At 40.4% G+C, this 22,079-nt stretch overlaps 1 protein-coding gene across 1 annotated transcript in view; it reads right to left on the reverse strand.

The window, feature by feature from the left end:
* The window catches only part of LOC123964006 (protein kinase C beta type), a 96,356-nt gene that overhangs the window by 53,496 nt on the left and 20,781 nt on the right, over positions 1-22,079 (reverse strand). The window contains exon 3 of the mRNA XM_046041169.1: positions 10,408-10,490. Coding sequence (XP_045897125.1) covers positions 10,408-10,490 — 83 coding nt within the window. The remainder of the gene's footprint in view (positions 1-10,407; positions 10,491-22,079) is intronic.

Below are 22,079 nucleotides of genomic sequence, written 5' to 3' on the forward strand. Positions count from 1 at the left end.
CGCATCTTTTGTCCCCACATGGACAATCACTTGGTGAATGGTGGGTGGAAGAGAGTTCAGCAGCCCCGGGAGCTTAACCAGGAGGGAGGGGACTGGGGCTCCAGGAAAGCAGTGAGTGGTTGAATTAAAGAAACGGATGTTCCTGATTATGGAGTCCCCAACTATTAATGTAGTTGGAGAGAAAAGGGGACGAGGAGATGACAGTTGCAGATTTTTGGAGTGGGACAGCACAGAATCAACTTCCTCAGTATGTGTTGTCTGAGGATTGGACTTGTGGACAGGCAAATGTTGTGTTGAGGGAGCAAGGTCTGACCTGAGAAAGGGATTTCCTGCTGTCACAGAGCAGGGATGGCCTCCAGACCGTCTCTGCACAGCCTCCCTCAGGATGCTATGCCCGGGAAGCAGAGGTTCTTGACCAGGATGGTGGTCCAGAATCAGACCGGGGACCCAGCCGACCACCACTAGCTGGAAGGAATACTGCAAGGTTGGCAGGCATCGTCTGCAGACCGGGGTCATTATCAAGACATGCTGGGCCGCATGTGTATCCGCTGTGTGTATCACTGTGTGTACCAGAGCGTCGTGAGACAGGGCCACATAGTGGTTAGAGAGGCTTATCCGCGGTGGTGATCCAGCCCCGTCCGATTCTCTCGTGTCCACAGACCACCACTTCGGCCCAAGTTGTCAGGTGTTTTGGTGTCGAGCATTGTGTCCTGGATGGTGGCGTTGAGGGAGGCAATCTGTTTGGTCTGTACAGAAGCCACTTCCATGAAGCCGGTCAGGAGGGAGTCTTTTTTCTGGAGGTCATCGGATAGCCGTCGGATGTCTTCTCTGAGGTCAGTAATCTTTTTGTTTGCTTCAGCAAGTAGAATGAAGTCCTCACAGGGTATTGTTGGCATGGTTGTTTTGATGTGCTAGCAACCGTAGTATGGGTGTGTGGAGCTGTTGTAAGCTACTAGGCTAGCTTGTGTGTATGGATGCTAGCTTAGCTCACTTTCTCTAGACTAGAACTTTCTGTGTTGCTTCTTGTTGGGTTGGTAGTTTGCTGACAACTTCAGCTCGTCCTTAACTCACATCTGATTTCATAGAGCTAAATGACCTCTCAAAATTAAAAAAAATACTCCTAAGAGAAAGTGACATGGAATATCTTGCTGCCCAACCTGAGGGAGACTGAGGGACCAGGCTCAACTTTTTTCGCAATACAACACGATGTCATCCGGCAAAATAGACTTGGCCAGTCTAAAACCTTGCACTTTTTCCCTCTGATGAAGTCCTTTGTTTTGTTGGCAGTGTGCTTTGGGTCATTGTCCTGCTGCATGCTAAACTTCCTCCCGATTAGTTTCAATGGGTTTCTCCATAAATTGGCAGACAAAATGTTTCTGTACACTTCTGAATTAATTCTGCTGCTACCATCATCAGTTACATCATCAATAAATATTAATGAGCCGGTTCCAGAAGCAGCCATGCACGCCCAAGCCATGACATTACCTCCACCATGCTTCACAGATGAGCTTGTATGCTTCGGATCATAAGCAGTTCCTTTCTTTCTCCACACTTTGGCCTTTCCATCTCTTTGGTAGAGATTAATCTTGGTCTCATCAGTCCATAAGATTGTGTTGCAGAACTTTTGCGGCTCATCTCTGTTCTTCTTTGCAAATTTCAATCTGACCTTCCGATTCTTACTGCTGATGAGTGGTTTGCATCTTCTGGTGTGACCTCTATATTTCTGCTCTCTGAGTCTTCTTCCAACAGTGGATTGTGATACCTTCACCCCTGCACTGTGGAGGTTGTTTCTCATGTCACTTACTGATGTTTTGGGGGTTTTCTTCACAGCTCTCACGATATTTCTGTCATCAACTACTGTTGTTTTCTTGGCCGACCTGTTCCACGTCTGTTGCTCAGTACACCAGTAGTGTCTTTCTTTTTCAGGACATTCCAAATTGTTGTGCTTGCTATGCCCAATGTTTGTCCAATGGCTCTGGTTGATTTTCCTTCTTTTCTGAGCTTGACAATGGCTTGCTTTTCTCCCACAGACAGCTCTCTGGTCTTCATGTTGGTTTATCCTCTTTAACAGGAAATGCAGTCTTTATAGGTTTGAACCAAGGATGAAAACTTAGACTAGTCATGCAGAGCTATTTAATGTTTGGACAATCAACCTAAAAGGCAACATCTGGGCAACAAGAAACATCTGTCAGTCACATGTTCCAATAGTTTTGCTCACTTGAAAAATGGGTGGGTTCAAACAAAGGGTGATATGTATATTAAACCCAAATGTCTTCAGTTCAGAACAAAAACAAAGTAAGAATTTGCCTTCCCGTTCCAATACGTTTGGAGGGGACTGTAAAAGCAAAAAAAAAATTATTATTTAATATTAGAAAAGTACACACAATAGGCTGCTTTTGTTTATTGTTAATTTTTCATTCTTATTAAACTAGTGCCACATTAAGTGCAATCTACTCCATTCATTTCTTTTTCCTAGTCAGATGAAGGGATTACAGACAAACTGGAAATTAAAAAAAGCAAAACGTGCAGCATTGGAGCAATTGTTAATATCATCTGAATATTAACTGCATCCACACAGCACAAGTCTGAATACAGACACATTTCTCTTAAGGTCTCCTATGACTGAAAAATTACATAGTCAACTCTGATTGTATGTAGCCCTTTTTTTCTTACAATATAAAGAACAAGACTCTGTATTAAAAGCCTTGATAATTTGTTAATCTGAATAGAGATGAAAACTACCAGCACAGTTTTTATCAACTTTGTTTTTCTGTACGTCTAACGTAAACACTACGTAAACACCTTCTTCCCCATAATTACCAGCATTAAAGAATGTTAAAGCCTTAAAGCCTCTATTTTTCAACTTACTTGAGAGCAGAAACAATTAATTGATTGAATGATTAGTAGGAACATTTATCTGCAATTATTTTGATAATTGCTAAATTGTGTAAGTTATTTTTCTTGTAAAACTGACAACCATTACCTGGTTACAACTTAATTGTGAGGATTTGCATTTTTTTGTGGGTTTTTTTGTCTTATGTGATGTGATCATGTGATGTGATAAACTCACTATCTTAACTGTTACTCATTTGAAGACATCATCTTGTTCTGACATTTAATAAATTTAACAATTAATCAACTCATTGAGAAAATAATCAGCAGATTAATAATAAATGATGACTTAACTTTTTGACGCTAATGCTTTGAGTCTTTCAATGTCTATTTAGTTTACGTCATACTGTGTGATAATACTCGCTATCTTCGCTCAAAAGCACTTTGTGAGACAAAATAATGGATGTAGAAGAATCAAGCTGCCGTGCTTCATATTTCAGTGTAAAGTTAATTAGCTTTGCTTTGTTAAAAAGCCCATGTATTTCCTTTACAAGTATAAATACCAAAATACAAATACTGAGCAAAAAAATCATCAATAAAACAAATACAATGCCATTACATATATGCCCCTCAGGCTTGTAATTCTTTCTTCTGAGTGAGAAAATATTTAAAGTCTTGTTGATTGGAGAAGAAGAATTGCGAAGCAATCATTCTTGGTAACTGAGGACTAATGGCAAGAGCCGCAAATTATGAATGAATAATAAAACAGAGGGAGTAAGGGAGAGGGCTGAGGGTGGTGGTTTCATCTTCACACCCTGAATGTAATTCCTCTCTTCTTTCCCTCCCTCCATATGCTATTCACAATCTCTCCATCACTCTGTCAACCCTCCTCTTCTCTCAAAGGTTACCTTGTGGTTTTAAACCATCTGGTCTTACATACTGTTACATACTGTATGTATCATATCTGAATATGCAAGTTTATCTCATTATGCACGCACATTTTCAGTTGCTTTTACATGCAGAGAGATACATGCGGAGCGACACGAGGAGACACACCTGTAGCCCAGCCATTATGCAAAAATGTGTCTAAAAGTAAGTCTTAATACCTCCATTTATGAAAGAATCCTGAAAATTGCTTTGCCACTGCAGCCCAAACTGTGTTACTGGCGAACAAGTTGTTTACTGCATTTTCTTTGCAGTTAAAGACTTTTAGAGCAAGGTTTCCAGAAATGTAATGTGAAGAAATACCTCAATAATTCACAGAATTATCAAACAAAAAATTATCACTTGATCTATTCTGCTATTTGATCAGAGAAAAAACATAGGAAGTTGAGGTTCAACAATTTTACACAAAACATTTCACAGCTCAGACACCACACACACACACACACACACACACTAAATGTTGCTAAATGATCTCCCGCTTTCTTTGAAATCACAGGAACTAGAAATAAATGCCTCAATTACTGGCAGAGACACTTCTAGTTGGGATACAAAATAGTAATAAAAAAGAAAACACTCTAAAATCCTATCAGCATGTGTGAAAAGGACCTGGGTGTCGCATCCTTGCATGAAATGTAAACTGAGATCAGCTTTGAAGTGAATGTGCATTCAGAATACACAAACAAAATATTGCTTTTTTTTGCCAATGTGTGAAATAAACATTGCACACTATCCCCATGTTTGAACCTGAAACCTGACAGGGCTCTTTCAGCGTCTTCTTCCCGTGTCTGTGTGGGTGCTTCAGTGTCCTCTCACAGTCCAAAGACATGCAGGTTAGGTGAACTGTACACTATAAATTGCCCATAGGTGTGGATGTGAGCCTGTTTATGGGTGATAGAGTGTCCAGGGAGTAACATGCTGAGATAGACTCTGTGGGGGGAAAAGTAATTACCAACCTGCTTTAGTTCTGTGCAATAAACTGAAAACAGAGAAAAGCAATGTCTGCAAATGAGAACATATGTTGTTATGTGTTCATACATTATCTCTCCATATGGATTGTCATTCAGTGTTTGTGTGTATGCAGAAATGCTTAACATAAAGACTGGAAACAGTCAGCTAGTCCAAGCTGTTGCAAAGGTAACAAAACCCACCTAGCAGCACTTCTAAAGCTCACAAAAAATACTCGTATACATACACAAACTGAAGTGTAACAACAACTCTTTTCATGGGAATATGTTTAAGTTACGTGCCAGGCTAGCTTTAGTTCTATTCACAACACATATTGTACGTCCCTCTGGAAAAGGGATTTCTCCTCTGTTGCTCTTCCTGAGGCTATATATAAAAGGTTATATGAATATATTTGACATGGCTTGCCATTTCTGTCTGGAAAAAATAGATTTCGAAATTCCATGACATTCCAGCAATCCCATGACCAGTGGGAAATAAATATATCCTTAATGATAGACTTAAGCTTACTGTCTTTTACATTTTATTCTTAAACTAATTTGGATCAGTGCTATCCTTGTGTATATATCTTAGTATCTCGGGCTCTTATACACACACACACACACACACACACACACACACACACACACATACACACGCACACACACACACACACACAGCAAGTTATATACCATTAGTGGGTTGTGGGCTTGGAATGTAGGTTTCATTAGAGGATCTCATCCCTCGACCTCTCCCACAGGGAACCCATTCTATTAACCCAGATCTATAATTGACTTCTTCATTTAAACATACATAGCTGACAGTGAGAGGAAGAGAGAGGGATGGACACGAGGTACAATGGGAGTGGTGGGCTGATTGTTTCAGACAGTGAAAATACAATGTGCTGTGACAATATTACTAATTATACAGAATAAAGCTGCTTTCGGACAACTGTGTCTTCCCCTATAAGCATATATCCTGTGTCCCACTTTGCGGTTCCTTCATGTGTATGACCAACAAAGAACTTACTGAAATGCTCAGGATTTATCAATGAGTTAGAGAATTATCAAACCCCCCCCAACCCCTTAATAAATAAATAAATTCATTCATTTTAGTTGAGCTCTACACTGACACTATTGGCTCCAATTTGAGCCGAGCATTACTCCTGAATTTGGACATTTAGTGGTGACAATTCAGTGTACTGAAAATGCTTTACAAAACAACAATCTGCCTCAGTGATTATTTGGATATTCATGGTTTTCAAGGAACCAAGGAAGATTTTTATAATCTTGAGAAAAAGGAAATCACAGTGAGAGAAAAACACAGCTTTAGTTTCCTTTGGCAGCATAGCAAAAGTGCATTTTAAACAGCATGACTCGGCTTAACCATTCATTGTTCTAATTAACGATTTGACAGATAAAACTGTCAAGGATGCATAAATATGTCCCATGATCAAGATGAAAATTACATGAAATATAACTGCTAACTGCCAGATTGTTTCCAGTGTTTCAAGTTCAAAAAGCTATTTCTGTGCAGGTGTGCGTGGGTGTAAACATTGTGTCAAGCTGTGCAAATCTGACACCATTATTAGACAATCTTGACCCAGGTGTTCCGTAATGTTCCATGACAAATTCTGAGCACTACTATGATCAAATTATATCATTCTTTCCTTGTTTAGAACTCTTGCAATGAGGCACATTTGTAAATATATGTGATACTCCCAGACTTCTCCAGAGCATGTATCAAATCCCTCATATATATTACTAAATGTGATTATTTTCAAGGAATTACTTGACCAGCGGAAAACCGTGGTGTTTCTGTGCATTGTGAGCCTCCTCCTCCCATAATCTCAGAGCAGACTACATGTCGTCCTCTCTCCTATATTTAAATGTGCAGCTAGTTTGGAGCAGAGATCCTACATTCCCACTGTGCAGGAACCGAGGTCAAAAGACCATGAACTCATTAAGGAAGTGACATGGTGGGGGTGGCAAGGCACCGTGATTAAGAGCACGGGCCCCCTGGGTGGAGTGGCATTTAAATAGAGGATGTACAGAATAGAGTTAGATATGGAGGGAGGGACGTGGGGAGAGACGCAGTGGGAGAGAGATCCAGGGAGAGGAGAGTTAAATGTATGCCAAATATAAAAATATAAATAAGTGCCAAAAAAGCATTCAGAGGGAATAGACAGGGACGTGGAATGACATTTGAAATGACTAATTAAGAAAGAGGTTATCTGCCGGGTTCAAAAAGTCAAGTAAAAGGCGTTTCAAGATGTTTTGGAGGAGGTAAAGGAAAGAAAATTCAAGCGTATTTCCTTTAATTGTGGTTATTGTTACTCTATGGGTCATGCTAACCTTACACCACTCTGTTGCAGAGATATGGGAACATGGACTCGCACAAAACAAAATATATCAGGGCAAGCTGTGTGAGCCTTCCACAGTTTACAAACTATACATAACATAACCATACTACAAATTACATGTTTGCAAACTATGTATATGCAATATGGGATTTTGCGTGAATCAAATTTCTTTATACTTTTTTATATCTCATGTACACTTTATTTCCCTTTTTACAATAAAGATTTAAGGAGGAAAAAAAGCTTGTGAATATTCTGACACCACATGAATGTACCATCACTCACCGCTCACCCCTCCCCTTGCAAGCACGCAGGAGAAGCTCCGGCATCCAACACTCTCTGTGGGCTCTTGTGCTAAATTTACCTGTCCAAATTTGGACAAATGGAGGCACATTTCATATTTCTAATAAACCAGCCAACTACTACTACGTTACTTGTTCTTCTTCATCTTCTTCTTCGAATGTATTCAACGTAGTAACGAAACGCTCCCTGTAGAGCAGTTTGTCCGTTCGGGCTACTGTAGAAACATGGCGGAGCAACATGGCGATGTCACTGTAAGGGGACTCGCGGTATATGTAGATACAAATAGCTCATTCTAAGATAATAAAAACATAGAAATATTACACACTGAACCTTTAAATCTTAAAATCAACACAAGTTAATACAGGATTAGAAAAATATTATACAAGGAGGAGGTTAGGATGGTGGAGCAAGAAGAGAAAAAAATATTCTTTAAGTTAAGAACCTACAGATAGTGGAGGAGGAACAACATAGAAAATGGTTTCAGAAAAGCTTTAGCATGTATTTAGGTACGCAGCCCTGGCCATTTTGGCCCTGACTGAAAGAGAAGCGATCAAAGAAAAAGGAGGACAGAAAAATAAGTAGACATATAAATAAGAAGAAAAGAAAGACTGCACAGAATTCATCAGTCATACAGAACACACCACAGGAAGCCAAACAGTGCACACCAGTGTTTCCACTGGGGGCGGCTCACTAAGTGTGCTTGTCAAACTGAAAGGGCACTCCAGAGGGAGGTAAGGACATGGCTGAGGAACTGAAAGACCCCTGGGTTTTTGAGAGAATGAAGCTGGAATCCAGAGAGTGCTCTTAAGAGAAGGAAGGCAACTAACTTTCTCCTCTTGATAGGATAGATAATGAACAGTTTGCATTTAAATAATAGAAATAAGAGAAAAGACACTTCTTCGTAGCTACTTGACTCAGTAGATGAGATTATGATAGAAGTATCACTTGAAGGCACTTCCTGTTGTTACAGCAGATATTAAGGTGAAGACATTGTTCAATGACAATTAATAATATAGGAGCAGGCATAACTTACAACAATTGTGTGCATGTGTACGTGCATAATGGATACAGATTTGTTTCATTTGATGTCAAGTGATTATTATACGAAGTTTGGAAAACGTGAGCACAGACTAAACAAGTATATGTTGTTGTTGTTGTTGTAAAGTGTAGACAATTTCTAATTTTCAAGACAACATAAGCATTCATTTGGAGTCGTGTTTCTTATGACCTGATGAGTGTTAAGTCCATTTCACTCCCCCATTAGCGCAAAAAGTATTAGGGCTGAAACGATTCATTGATTAAATCGATAAAATCGATTAATAAAATGCTTTGACACAAATTCTTTGCATCGATGCTTCATTTAATCCATGTAATTTTACAGCACAGTGTTTCATAGGGACATTTATTACTGTCGCACATCGCGCTTACGCTGTGAACACAACGTATAATGGAGCTGTTTGCAAAGTGTAGGAAGAGAGAGAAAACACAGAGGGACAAAAAAGAAAGTGTCCAACGAAACTTATGCCACCTCGGCAACAGCACGACGGCGCCTTATCAGAAAGCAGCCGGTGTTCTGCCAGCGGACCACAGACAAGGTAGCAGCAACTTTAGCATTTAGCTGAAATCATGATCGATTGTTGAGTTGAAGGCTAGTCAAAGTAAGCTGCAGTCCTCAGCTGAAAATGTGCACACGTGTGTTTGTTCTCCTTTTTGGGCCGTGAGTTGTAACCTCACAGTCAAGAGTTAACTGGGTGTCGGGGAGCTGCACCTTTTAACTCCCCTCCAGCTCTCTCTGTAGCTCAAATAATCCCTGCTACCTGCGTGTGCTAATCCATCCTTTCACCCAGATTCCTCGGTCTTTATAACTGTTATCTTTATAATAACAAACAACGTTTCACATTTAACGTGTGTTTTCTTGACAAAATGTGGTTTGGAGACCAGCGTCGGGTCACAGAGCCGCTGTCAGCTCCTGTAGTGTGTGTGTCCCTGACACCGATCAGTCACGTAGAGTGAACGCCACAACGACTTCAAGACTGCCGTCATATGACGGCAAGTTGTGTGAACGGCACAGCCATCGGCTGACGCTGATAGTCGTGTAGTCTGCACGAGCCTTTAGTATAGCTTGTATAGCACTCGGGTGATGTTTGTGTTTGTAAAGCAGCTGTCTGGTTGTTGGTCTGATGTTTGCTGTATGACACACTATAAATTTCCGAAAGGACCAATAAATATCTATCACCTATAAAGCACAGCTGATCCCGTTACCGCCGCCGCCAAGCAAAAGTACTTCTTCAATGACGCATCGATGAATCGTTGAAATAATCTATCGAAGCTTCGAATACTAAAATCATCGTTAGCTGCAGCCCTAAAAAGTATTATATCTACTGGACGGTTTTATCCACAGTATTTTCCATCTTTTCTGTTGCTGTATGCCTTCAACAAGCATTTATGCACAACAATATAATGCTTTACTAAATCGCAAAATATACTCATTACATCCACTGTGATTCACTGTTGTAAAATAATAAAACTATCTCCTTGGTGAAGCAAGAGAAAACCTTTGGCCAAGGAACTAAATATATCTATACCATCGCTTGTCATCTCAGCCACAGTCTCATTTGTTTATAGTAATTACACCATGCCAATCTATTTTGTTTTATTTGACAATAATACAGTGATGCAAAACTCTGCATGCGAGGGGACCAGTGGAGCTGCTCAATATGACAATATGGGTTGTGTCGAGCAGCTTCGAGTGTTACATGCCTGTATTCAACTTCTACATCAAATATAAACACTAGAGTAATTCCTGTGTGTGAGTGTGTGACGGTAAGGTATGACTGTGAAGACAGGAAAAGGAGGAGAGAGAAAAAGATGGAGGCAGCTCAACCGTGACACTGGTGTAGACAGGTGACGGCGGCTCATGTGATGTCTGTGCAGGCTCTGTTTCTCTCGCGTTCGATCTTTCACTACTCATTCTCGCTTTCATACACAGTCATATGATTTAAAATGATTCCTTTATTTGTACTCACATCTGATGCAGGTCCTTTATCAGCACCTGGGCAGGAGAAAGTGACGAACTCATGGCAACGTTTGTGAACCACGAAACAACACACTGTAGAGAGAGAGAGAGAAAGAATGAGAATATTTATCACCATTTGCCTTATGATATTCAGTAATCCAAGAAACTAAGAAGCTTAGCATTCCAGGCATTTATTCATTATTTTTAAAATTATCACTTCCAAGGTAGCCTTGGCTGCTTAGTGGCCAAAATCGTGGTCTGGTAGTAAAACTCATACCACAATCATGATTAATACACTGGTCTGCTAGTAACACTACAACCCCAAGCTAGCTCAAGTGCTGAACAGAGTACACTGACATACAGTGACTATAGGCCCAACTTGGTATATGTAATCATCAGGAATTCAAGCAGCACTGTATCTGATGTGAGTGAGATACACAAAATAAGAAGTGAACCTCCTCATGGTCATAGCTGACTACTGTGAAGACAGATTGTATAACATGTGGAACATGAGAAAGAGTATTAACCATTTTCTATCGACATCAAACACAACCCGAGCACTATGTACATCACAGGAATGTTATGTACATACATAATGTAACATTAACTCAGGGACTGTTAGAATTTGTAGGCTTGGTTTTGAAATGTTAAAGTATAATTTAAATTGAAATAATTGTTTAAGTTAAGTTCAAGCAAAATTAGATAAGATTTTGAGCGGTAAGCTTGATGAAAGCCGGGTTATTTTGCCATCGCAGAGCTGTTAAGAGGCAGCACTCACTTAACCTATGAAAAGCATTAGCTGTACAGAGGGATGCTGTTCTTCTGTCTTAACACCCACACACTCTTATTGTCACTCCTGCACCGCTGACTCATTGTCAGTCACTCTGGATAAGAGCCCCTTCTAAATGTCTACAATGTAATGTAAAATGTAACCTCATATTTATTTTTTTTAGTTACAGCATGTACCAAAATGACATCTTATTAACTGAACTTCCTGTGTTTACAAAGTTTGATGTCAACAGAATTGAGAAATCCACATTTGCAACAAATTCAAGGTTGGGTTTGTTCTCTCTGGGCACAGATTTGTTGAAAATAACATCTATACACATAAAGACACATGAAAGATCAAAGAAAGGCCTGTTTGACCAGAATCTAAATGAGATGAAAACATGGCTCCGCTTTTCAGGTTGGTAACAATCAACGGTGCAGAAACATGTGAAAGCGTCGACGCATATCGAGCCTGTCATCTCCACCATGATCAATGTCAGCTCCGCTGACAGGCAAGACGAACAGGAAGGCTAAAAATATCTGTCACACACACACACACACACTGATTATATTTACATAGTGTGTAATGTGTGATGGAGAGATACTGACAAGTGCTGTAAATGCCCTGAACAACAGATTTTGTTGAACCCAAAACAGGCTAGAGAGCGACTACTAAAAATTATAAAGCATATTTGAATTGTCTTGCTCTACGTTTATGAAATACTGCATAACTTGCTTGTCAATATTGTAACTCCATTAAAGGACAGTATAGCTACAACGATTAATCTATTAATCAATTCGATGATTATAGATTAATAGTCATTTTTCAAGCAAAACTATCAAATATTCTCCGCTTCCAGCTTGTTTTGCTGCTTTTTTTATTTGATAGTAAACAGAACTTGAGATTTAGGACTGTCAGTGAGGCAAAATGAGCTATTTGAAGACATCATATCGGACTTAGGACAATTGCAACTTATTTTCTGACATTTTATAGACCTAATAATGAACTGATTAATTCAGAAAATAAGCAGCTGATAAAATAATAAAAAAATCACTATAAGTTGAAGAAGAGAAGACTGATAACTGTACATGGAGGCACTGATAGGAAATGAAAAAAAACCCATTATTTAATTTCAACAAAGCGGACTGTCAACATGACACAATGTAAAATGGACACAATGCTGAGTACTGAAATTCTTATTCAACGTGTCAAAGTGCCAGCAGTCCTTCCAGATCACTTCACTGTTCCTTATTATTATAGTCCACTGCCGACACACTTTCTTCATACAGAAGAGTCTGGTTACTATAGTTATAGATTAAACTGCCTGAAAAAAGTAGTTAACAGGAGCTTACCATTAGGTCAAACACAAAAATGCTGTTTACATAGTTATCGGTCAGTTACATAATGTGATATTATTATATAATATAACAATTATTATATAATATATTAATGACATGAGAGGGTCATTCTGCTTCATAATGAGTACTCACTTTATTTATAATACTTTAACTACATTTTGCTACTATTACTGATGTATTTATATCATGTATTCTATTCTACATAGGCAACCTGCTTAAAACTACTTACTACTAAATAACACTTACTACTTAAAGGGGCATTATGGCGTTTTCAGGGCCATTAGTATTAAGATTGCAACCAGGTGTGTGCTCGTACGCGTGCTCGCTTGAACTCATGAGCGAGCATAATCCAAAACACAACCGCTTTCATACAGAAACCATGCAATAAATGCAGAAACACCTGCATGCAGGCTGTGGCTTTTCACTCAGACATGTTCAGGCTCTGTTACTTCAACGTTCCTGGCTCAGAAGCAGATCAACACCGGCACCATACTTTTCATTCAGCGCAGCGAGACACCGGCATATTGGCACAGTACTCCCGAAAAAAGGCAGTGCGAGAGTGTCTATAAACAGAAAGACCACTTCACACAACATGCTGGAAACTCAGGTAAACTCCCACTGCAACGTAACAGTAATATTTTTATCAGCTGCAGGTTTAACTAATCCATACTCGTTACATGATAACAGCACATTTACTGCATTTAGCCGACGTGCTACATCGTTAGCTCACCTGTCTGCTTTTCGGTTAACTATTTTACTGTCTGTGTATCTTTCGCCGGAGGCTCAGCAATGTCAACACAGCTAATGTTCATGTATTGGATGATAAAGAAATGGCTACTGAGCTGGACTGAATATTATAATGAAATTGTGTGACACTTTATAACAGTTAGACAGCAGTAAGTAACTTTACTGTAATGTTACTGGATTGTTGTGTGTTGTTGTGACCGTTTTGCTGCAGTGTTGTATATTATGTGGGTCACGTTAGTTACAGCGACTGTGAGGTGGAGAAGCTGTATACTTGAGTATCGGTAAAACCACAATAAATCTAAATTGATCGTTACAAAGTGAAGTTTTATAAACGAGATTCGGGAACTCATCCAATTTCCGCTAGTGATGGCAAGTTCGAGTCATTTCATTCATTTGAACCAGGCTGTTATTGTGGCGCTGCAGCCCTTTAGTGAGCGATTAAAAAACAGCGCCGTTCTCAAACACGGAAGGCTGCCTGGCTTGCTTTATTTGACGTTTATTTGAAGTATAATGCACAAATTCACCTCTTGATTACTGTATATCATCATTATATAAATCCCCCTGGGCCCACGACCAAATTCAAACTATGTAAAAACCACAGAAATAAATGAACCTGAATAAATCCTTCCATTTTCACAATCTTTCCCGAGAATACAACCAGACCAGCCATATAAAGGCTTATGTATATAATTACTGAAATGGAAGTGTTCATTCATACAGTAGCCTAACGTCCCTATTCATGAGTAAAATATTAATATCAGATTTGCAGTAATAAGCTTGATACACTATATGAATAAACACACTAATTAAAATTCAACCAATTTAATAATAATCTGGATCAAGCCACCAAGTTCTTAAAGAACTCCAGCACAGAGAGAGGAACAAAGAAATAAACACATATAAACGCAGCAGTTTGGCAGGTCTGGACGCAGAATGGGCCACATCAGGTCCGGATTCTGCAGACAGAGAAACACATGAGCACATCGCTCTCAAACACTGCAGGTTGTTCACCAGTCATGAGCTGTGAAACAACAGCACGGCTCTGTTGGTAAATAAAAAGGAAAAGTTACGTTGCATTCTCTGGCGGACCTGGATCAGCTGTTAGCTGTTTACAGAGCTAACGCTAACGTTGCTACGTGGCTGTGTTTTAATGTTTTAATGACCGGGTCTGTTTGTTTTGGAGAGGAGACGACCTCTGAGGTAATTCGGCTCCAGGGCCCTGTCAGGGCTTAAGTGGAGAGGACCCAGAACAACTCTCATCAGCTGTTAGCTGTAATGTTAAACACCAGCAGGACTAAAGTTACGGTGCGGCTGTGTTAAAACTATAACTTAGCACAACATCACTGCGCTGTAATAATGTTATGCTTTATAAAATGTCACATAATTAACAAAAAAGGTATATAATGTCAGTCCAGTGACTGTTACCTGACAGCCGACCTGCCTCACATTCTCTGGCGCTGGCAGTAACTCAGCCTGCAGAATGAACGAAAGACTGAGGAGGACCCATGTAACCGGTGAACAATTAGTTAATTCCTGCTCAACAGTAGGAGCTGTCACGTGACGACTCAAACCTAGAGACCCACAGTTGAGAGTCGTGAACTAATCAGTTCTGTTTCCTGTGCTGCCTGCTTACCACAGCCCTGTAGCCAGGCTGTCAGGTGACAAATTAACAACTCAAACAGACCCACAGTTGAGAGTCGTGAACTAATCAATTCTGTTTCCTGTGCTGACGGAGCCCATGCAGCTGCCGTGTGACCAAGAGTCCAAGATCCTTCACGCATGCATGAAAATGAACGAATCACTAACTGAGACAACCCGTTCCTCCTGAGTCATATACACGATTAGGTCTTATGAACAAAATGTTCTTTGAATGACACAACACTAATTTCCACACACCTAGTACTTAAAGCACACCTTCTCCGTTCACCTCCCCTCGTCTCGGCTTTCTCATCTCGGCTTTCTCATGAGCGTGACAAACAAACGAAATCACTTACCTGCAACTACGGACTCAGAACTCGTTCTCAATCTTTCGGACAGCGACACATACGACGAGCATCTAACGCCAGATACACCGGAGCCTTCACCTTCTCCCGAACTACTTCGACCGAAACGTCGGCCACAATCAGCTACTCATATTCCCCAGCGATCTCAGCCTACGAGCCCCGACAATTCAAATATTGACGGGCCTTCGCCCGCCAGCAGCTCCAGGGGGAGATCCCGGCTTCGGCGCTCCAAGCAACCAGCCTCGACTAGCCGCCGTCTGCTTGCCCGTTGAAGTTCCAGGCGCCCGAGCAACCTCCGAGCTGGCCGTCCCTCCACTCGAAATATCTCTGAATGGACAGTCGTCCGGTTCCAACAAGAACTCAACCGGAGAAACATGTCCTTCCAGCACTCCGACAATAAAGCGAAACTTTTCCAACTGTACAAGGACTCGCACACAACTCTCCAACGCCGAGTCCCCCAGCACTTCCGGGTCGCCTGTGCTACATCCGGGGCAACTCCAACGACTCCGCGGCGCATCCCACGGTAACAGAAGCAATACAACCCCACATCAGCCCTCACACAGGGCCAGGTCGTATCAAATTCAGTTACACCCCAATGTCTTTCTCATTCGTTTTCTATTTCTCAAACGTCACTGGCCCAGTCAGACCATCCCCAGTGTCAACCTCTTCACGAGAAAAGATCGGATTTCCGTCGGTGTCATCCTTCGGTACCATCTAACAATTCGCCATACATTTTCATGTGCTATTCCTGCACGTCAAATGACTCAGTACTCAACCATCAATCAAGCCATCGCCCGCACCACAGGACGAGGAGCCTGGCCATCCAAGGCAGATATCAACAGCGCCTCGAAGCGTTTCCCATTCTAAGCCAGAAGTCATCCAGCCCTCCACAGACGCTGCCTCTCCTGTCGTCTTCAGCTACTACGGCGGTAGTCGGTTCGCAGTGGACTGGCCACCTGAATTTCTAGCCCTCCCTCCTTCCCTTACCATTGATGACACCTACCCAGTTTATCGTAGCCATTCTTTGGGGGTCTAAACTGTCTAAGAAAACTATCACAATATACTCAGACTTAGTGCAGTGGTAGACACAATTAACAGAGGATGATCCCATTGCACAGACATAATGCAATCCATGCACCTTGGTTCAGCCCAGTGCCATTCGTCATCCGAGCCTCCCATATCCCAGGCCACGAAAACACTATCGCCGACACTCTTTCTCGCTCAGATCAGGCCACCTGACTCCATACACGGACCGAGTCCTAGAATCCACATTCCTACTGACATTTTCGGCTTCTCACGCTGCCATCCGAGTCTATACGCCACGTGACCCGACATCTCCATACCATCCGCAGACACACTCCTTCATCACCCCAAATGCAGCGAAACTAACCAACCTCTTTCCACTCGATTTCTTACCTCAGTCCGTACAAACCATACAACTCTATGTAGACTTGATAATAGCCAGCCACGCCTTCCCCCCAAGATCCTCTGTTCGTCACAGAGACAGGGAAGTAGCCACTCTTCTGGTGTCACCAACTCCTCTGCCAAATTCTATCCAAATAAGGAATTTCCCCCAGACTTGGGCATCCGTTCCGCATCATTATCGCATCATATATTATATTACAATCTATCTCGGCTCCATTACAAGCAATAAGCCATTGTTAACCTTCTACGTTCGTAGGCGTGGTCTTTGTTAGTGAAGCAAACACCGGCAGGTCCGAGCTAATGTAGCATTAGCTGGCTGCTCTTGGCTGCATCCCTACAGGCTAGTGAACAAATTGCTACACATTTGCTTTTTACCGTTACATAATTTCTTGCAGGCTAAATCAATACTTTGACATAGTACTGGTGGTACACAGGACAGTAACATGGATTCACTGGATAACGTCAATATCATCTGAATCTGTTTGGTCTGATGGGCTTCAGCTAGGGTTGCCACCCATCCCTTAAAATACAAAATTTGAGAACTAAATAGCTTTACAGACAACTTGGACATACGGGACAAACCACGTCCTGTATTGATTCAAAACGGGACGTGGTTTGTCCCGTATGTCCAAGTTGTCTGTAAAGCAGCATCCCATGCAAATCATCCCACCCGCATTCTGTGAAAACTTCTCTACCCCTGATTGGGAAATACTCGCTGCCATTGTTGGTTTGATTAATACCGTCAGGTTCAGGGCCAATTGGAGTCAGATAGGGGCGGGTCTCTTGGCTGGGAATCGATTTGAAACAACGGCAGCAGCAGCTCGAGAAACCCCTGCGCTCCCTCTGAAACGAAAGCGGATGCAAAAGTAATGACGACGACGAAAGTGGGACAAATCAAATAGCCGATTTGATGAGTATCAATCCAAACTGCACTATTTGTTGCCCAGTGTTCTGTGTGGCCTGTCAGACATGTGACAGCTAATGACTTAATAAAACATGCTAATTTTCTGATTGATTACTCTGGAATGCTGCATATTTGTTAAGAAATATTGTTACAATGTAAATGAATCACATGCCTACATTATGGTATGATATGTTTTTTAAGGTTGAGGTGTAAAGTCAGACACATCAGCATTAATTTAATAAGAGAGAGATATAGGCTATTTAATACACATTTAATTATCAAAATATAGTGCCTATGTGAAGAATATAAACAACTATGTGTTATGCTTAACCAATCTATATATGCATCCTTCAATACTATAGAATTAACAATAGGCTAAATAAAACTGAAGAAATAATCACATAAACATATATACTTCCCAATAATAAAAATGGTGTTAAATTAACTTCAGAAATGTTTGTAGATAGGTTAATAATATGTGTTTTCATTGTTTGGATGTTTTTACTGCAAACATTGACAAATATTTTAGCCAAAATTTGTGTTCATACCACCCTTTACAATAAATCATGTTAGCAATTTCTCATCCTGCCCATCAACAGCCAGATCACAAGCATTGCAGCATCCACTGGTTGTGGATATTTTCCAGAATGACCAACAAAGTGACATCAAGAACAGGTGCTCTGTAGAGCTCATTAGGAGTGAGCGCTTTATCACTCTCAACTTTGAGCTGTCCTGTTCTCCTGTAGCTTTTTGAAAGACAGTGCTGCACGAGTAGTGTATATCTGACAAGAAAACACTTACAAAAGGAAGTAGGCCTAACGTGCTCCAATACCGCACACAAGGCCTACTACTTCTGGTCCACTGATGTTCATGATGTTCATGGAAAATCCTTTGCTAAAGTCTTTCCAATCGAATCCAATTAATTCATTTGTTTTAGCCTATTTATAGTAAATAAGTTATGGACAATAAGGCAATGAAAATTTGATTTATTAATAAGTAATTTCATTGAAAAACTACATATAGCCCCTTTATTAACTTTATATAATATTTTTTTTTCTGTGAACCTTTGTCTAATGCAGTCATCAGAGCCCTGGTTGGCAGATCAGAGAATTAAAAACATTATTTTTGCCACATCTAAAAATGTTAACATGATATTTTCAATGTCAGTGGTCTCATCTACTGTCTCATTTACATATTAACTATTCTATCATATTCTATCCCATTCTATTGTGAAACTTGCACTGATCAGATGGTTATTATTATTACAAAGACTCTGACACACACACACACACACACACACACAAAACATGTGCACCTCAATGGTACTTTACTCCCACGTGATATCCTGTCTTTGGTCACACCACCCACTCACTGCGATGATATCACACACACACACACACACACACACACACACACACACACACACACACACACACACACACACACACCACCCACTTATTCCAATGATATTGCAGATTGAATACACAGAAAGAGCATGGAGGGAGATAGGACTGATCAGAGCCATGTGCACATACTGTATTGCTTTAAGGCAACTGCTCTTTTGAGTATTGCAACTGCCAAAATTCTAACCAAAACACACACACACACACACTGCAACTCCAAAACTCTGGTTCTGGTGTCTTTCTCTGACTATACAAATCAAATTGGAGTCCTTCCAGTTACTGTACTGATGTACCGATGTTCCCTCCCTGTACCTCTCACAAACCTCCTCCTTGTCCGCCGCCTCCTCCCCTGCTTCCCACTGGCCTCTTGGTGCCCTCCGTATGTACTGGTCTTAGTCTGACTCCCTAGCTGGCACCTTGCCTACGTGCCTCCATTATTTATTGTATACATTAAATATCCATGGGAAACGCATGCATAGACAAACGGTTTGATATGCATACTAACACAGGCATTGTTAAAATTTCTCTACATCATTCTCTCTTTCTCATTTCTTTCTCTGTCAACCTGTTTGTTTCCCTGTTCTCTTTTCGTATCTTCTCTCCCTCTTTCATTAGTCTGTTGCATCGCTGTGGCTGTGACCTGGGCTTAGGTTACTGCAGAGGTAAGCAGCCATGTAGTATACCTGTAGAGTCTACCCGTAACACTGGCTGAGCATTAAGTTACACTACAGGCTTATGCAGTTAGCACCTCAGCCAACGGACAGAGACTGAGGAGGATCATTTACATTAGGGTACAATAAAGGTTTTACTAAGAACTTTTTAAATAATCTGCCTTACTAGTTACAAGCTTCACTGGTAAGCCACTGAAGCTCTCCCATTATTTCTCTGTAATTTTATGACTTGTGTTACTGCTATGCATGTGATGGCATGTTGTCCCAAAAGTAAAGATTTTCACAGGCCTTTCTCCCAGGAAAGAGCATGCCACTGCATGCACAGCCACTTCAGTGGTCCATATGATTCTCCCCTTTACATTTTAGGTTCCTATGTACAACAACAATAAAACTGGGACATGAAAAAGGCCGGGCCATTATTGTAAATAACAAACTGTTCTTAATTAACTTGCCTGGTCAAATATATATATAATATATATAATTTTTTTTTTAAAAAGATCTGAAATGATAAGTCAATTTATCAATTAGTCAACTGATAGAAAATGGATCCGCAACCATGTTGACATTTAATTAATAATTTCTCATGTTTCAACCATAATGTCTGGTTATAGCTACTCAAATCTGAGGATTTGATGCGTTTGTTTGTAAAATGATATATGGAATATTTTTGGTTTTGGACTGATTGTCGGTTAAAACAAGGAATTGGATGCAGCACCTTGGGCTTTGGGAAATTATAATGAATTATTATAATCACTATTTTGTAAAGCTATAATTCATTAAGAAAATAACCAACAGATAAATCTATAATTAAAACAAATGCAGTCCTAGTGATTGGATTCACTAATTGCGTTATAAGGATGTTCAGTTCTTTATCTAATCCTTATGCATATTATTAGCTGATGCAGGCCAAAAAATATTGTGTACAGTTTCATCATGAGTCATATTATAGCACTTAACACGAAACTCAAACCCCTGTATCAATAACCAATGATTTACAATCAATTTCATGCACATTAAGTAATTACCTGGCAGTAGAGCAGTTATACTTGCATGTGGCTGTGTATGTTACAACAGTAGAGTACAACACACATCTGCAGTGACTATCACGTGAAACATGTTTTTGTCAGCTATAGCTTTTTGAAGTGTCCCATGTTGCCCCGATCCCTCCCCACCAGTCACATGAAGTGATTATGTAACGACTGGTTGTCTGTCAATATCCTCCTCCCATCAAGCGTTCTGTATATCATTACAGTGTGAAGAGGTCTCACAAAGACACCACCTACCTCTGCAGCATCTTACCGTCAGCAATATGAGCATCCTTTCACCCTATTAGAGTCAACATTTTGATTGACTTTTTTCAAAAGGCAACACATTTAAAAAGCAACTTACAAAATGTCATTGGTTTACCAGATACTAACTCTAACACAGACTGAACCTTCAGGATTTTACATTAATGGAAGGAGGACTCTTTTTAAATAGCTAATGTAGTGGACTATTTTGAAAATCATCTCATAATTTTGTTTTTTTCACCCCCTGCCCTTTTATTTCCTGTTCTCTCTTCCCCCCACTGATCTTTTTTTCCTTCTATTGTTATCTTTTTCTCCTCTCCTCTCCTCTCATATTCTGTTTATGAAATGTTGGCAAAACACTTATGTTGTACATAGCCTTTTCCTCTGATGAGCTGCCAATGTGTGTGTGTGTGTGTGTGTGTGTGCGCGCGCGCGTGTGTGTGTGTGTGTGTGTGTGCAAGACACATTGTAAGGCTGTACAGTGATGTCCCAGATTTAGATACCGTCAGATTCAGTGGCTGGGTCCAATGGGACGACACACGACAAAGCTCACTAGTTAGTCATATTTATTCATCTATAGCTGTAGTAGTGCATCACCTAATGTAGAGTATATATATTTAAACACATACACACAATGTTCGCTGGTTCAATACCTGTTGTAACCAACTGACTGAGTATCTAACTGGTCTGCATGAAATAAAAAACAACACTGGCTGATAGACTGACTATTTGAATTCAGACAATTTTCTGAAATTCAGTCTGTTCTATGCCTCCTGTGACTTGTATCAGATCTGACTAAACTTAAATGTCAACACTGATTGGATCATTATTCCTCACATGACATTAAAATGAAATCATGTACTCTCTATAACTGTCACAAACAAGCAACAAACAACTTCACCTTCACACAGTCAAATGATGCTGTCACGATGAATGAGTTAACATGTTTGATGTAACTGTTTCCGTATCTTTTTATGGGCTATATAGCCTTTAACAGTATCAACAAGAAATTGGATTCCGATTCACTTGTCAAATCTTTCTGTAATTAAATAAAAAGCCATAATGCTCCAAAACAGGATATCGAAATGATGTGGGAGGCTCTTCCAACTTCTC

This window comes from Micropterus dolomieu, linkage group LG02 (assembly GCF_021292245.1).
Source record: "Micropterus dolomieu isolate WLL.071019.BEF.003 ecotype Adirondacks linkage group LG02, ASM2129224v1, whole genome shotgun sequence".
NCBI classification, from domain to species: Eukaryota; Metazoa; Chordata; class Actinopteri; order Centrarchiformes; family Centrarchidae; genus Micropterus; species Micropterus dolomieu.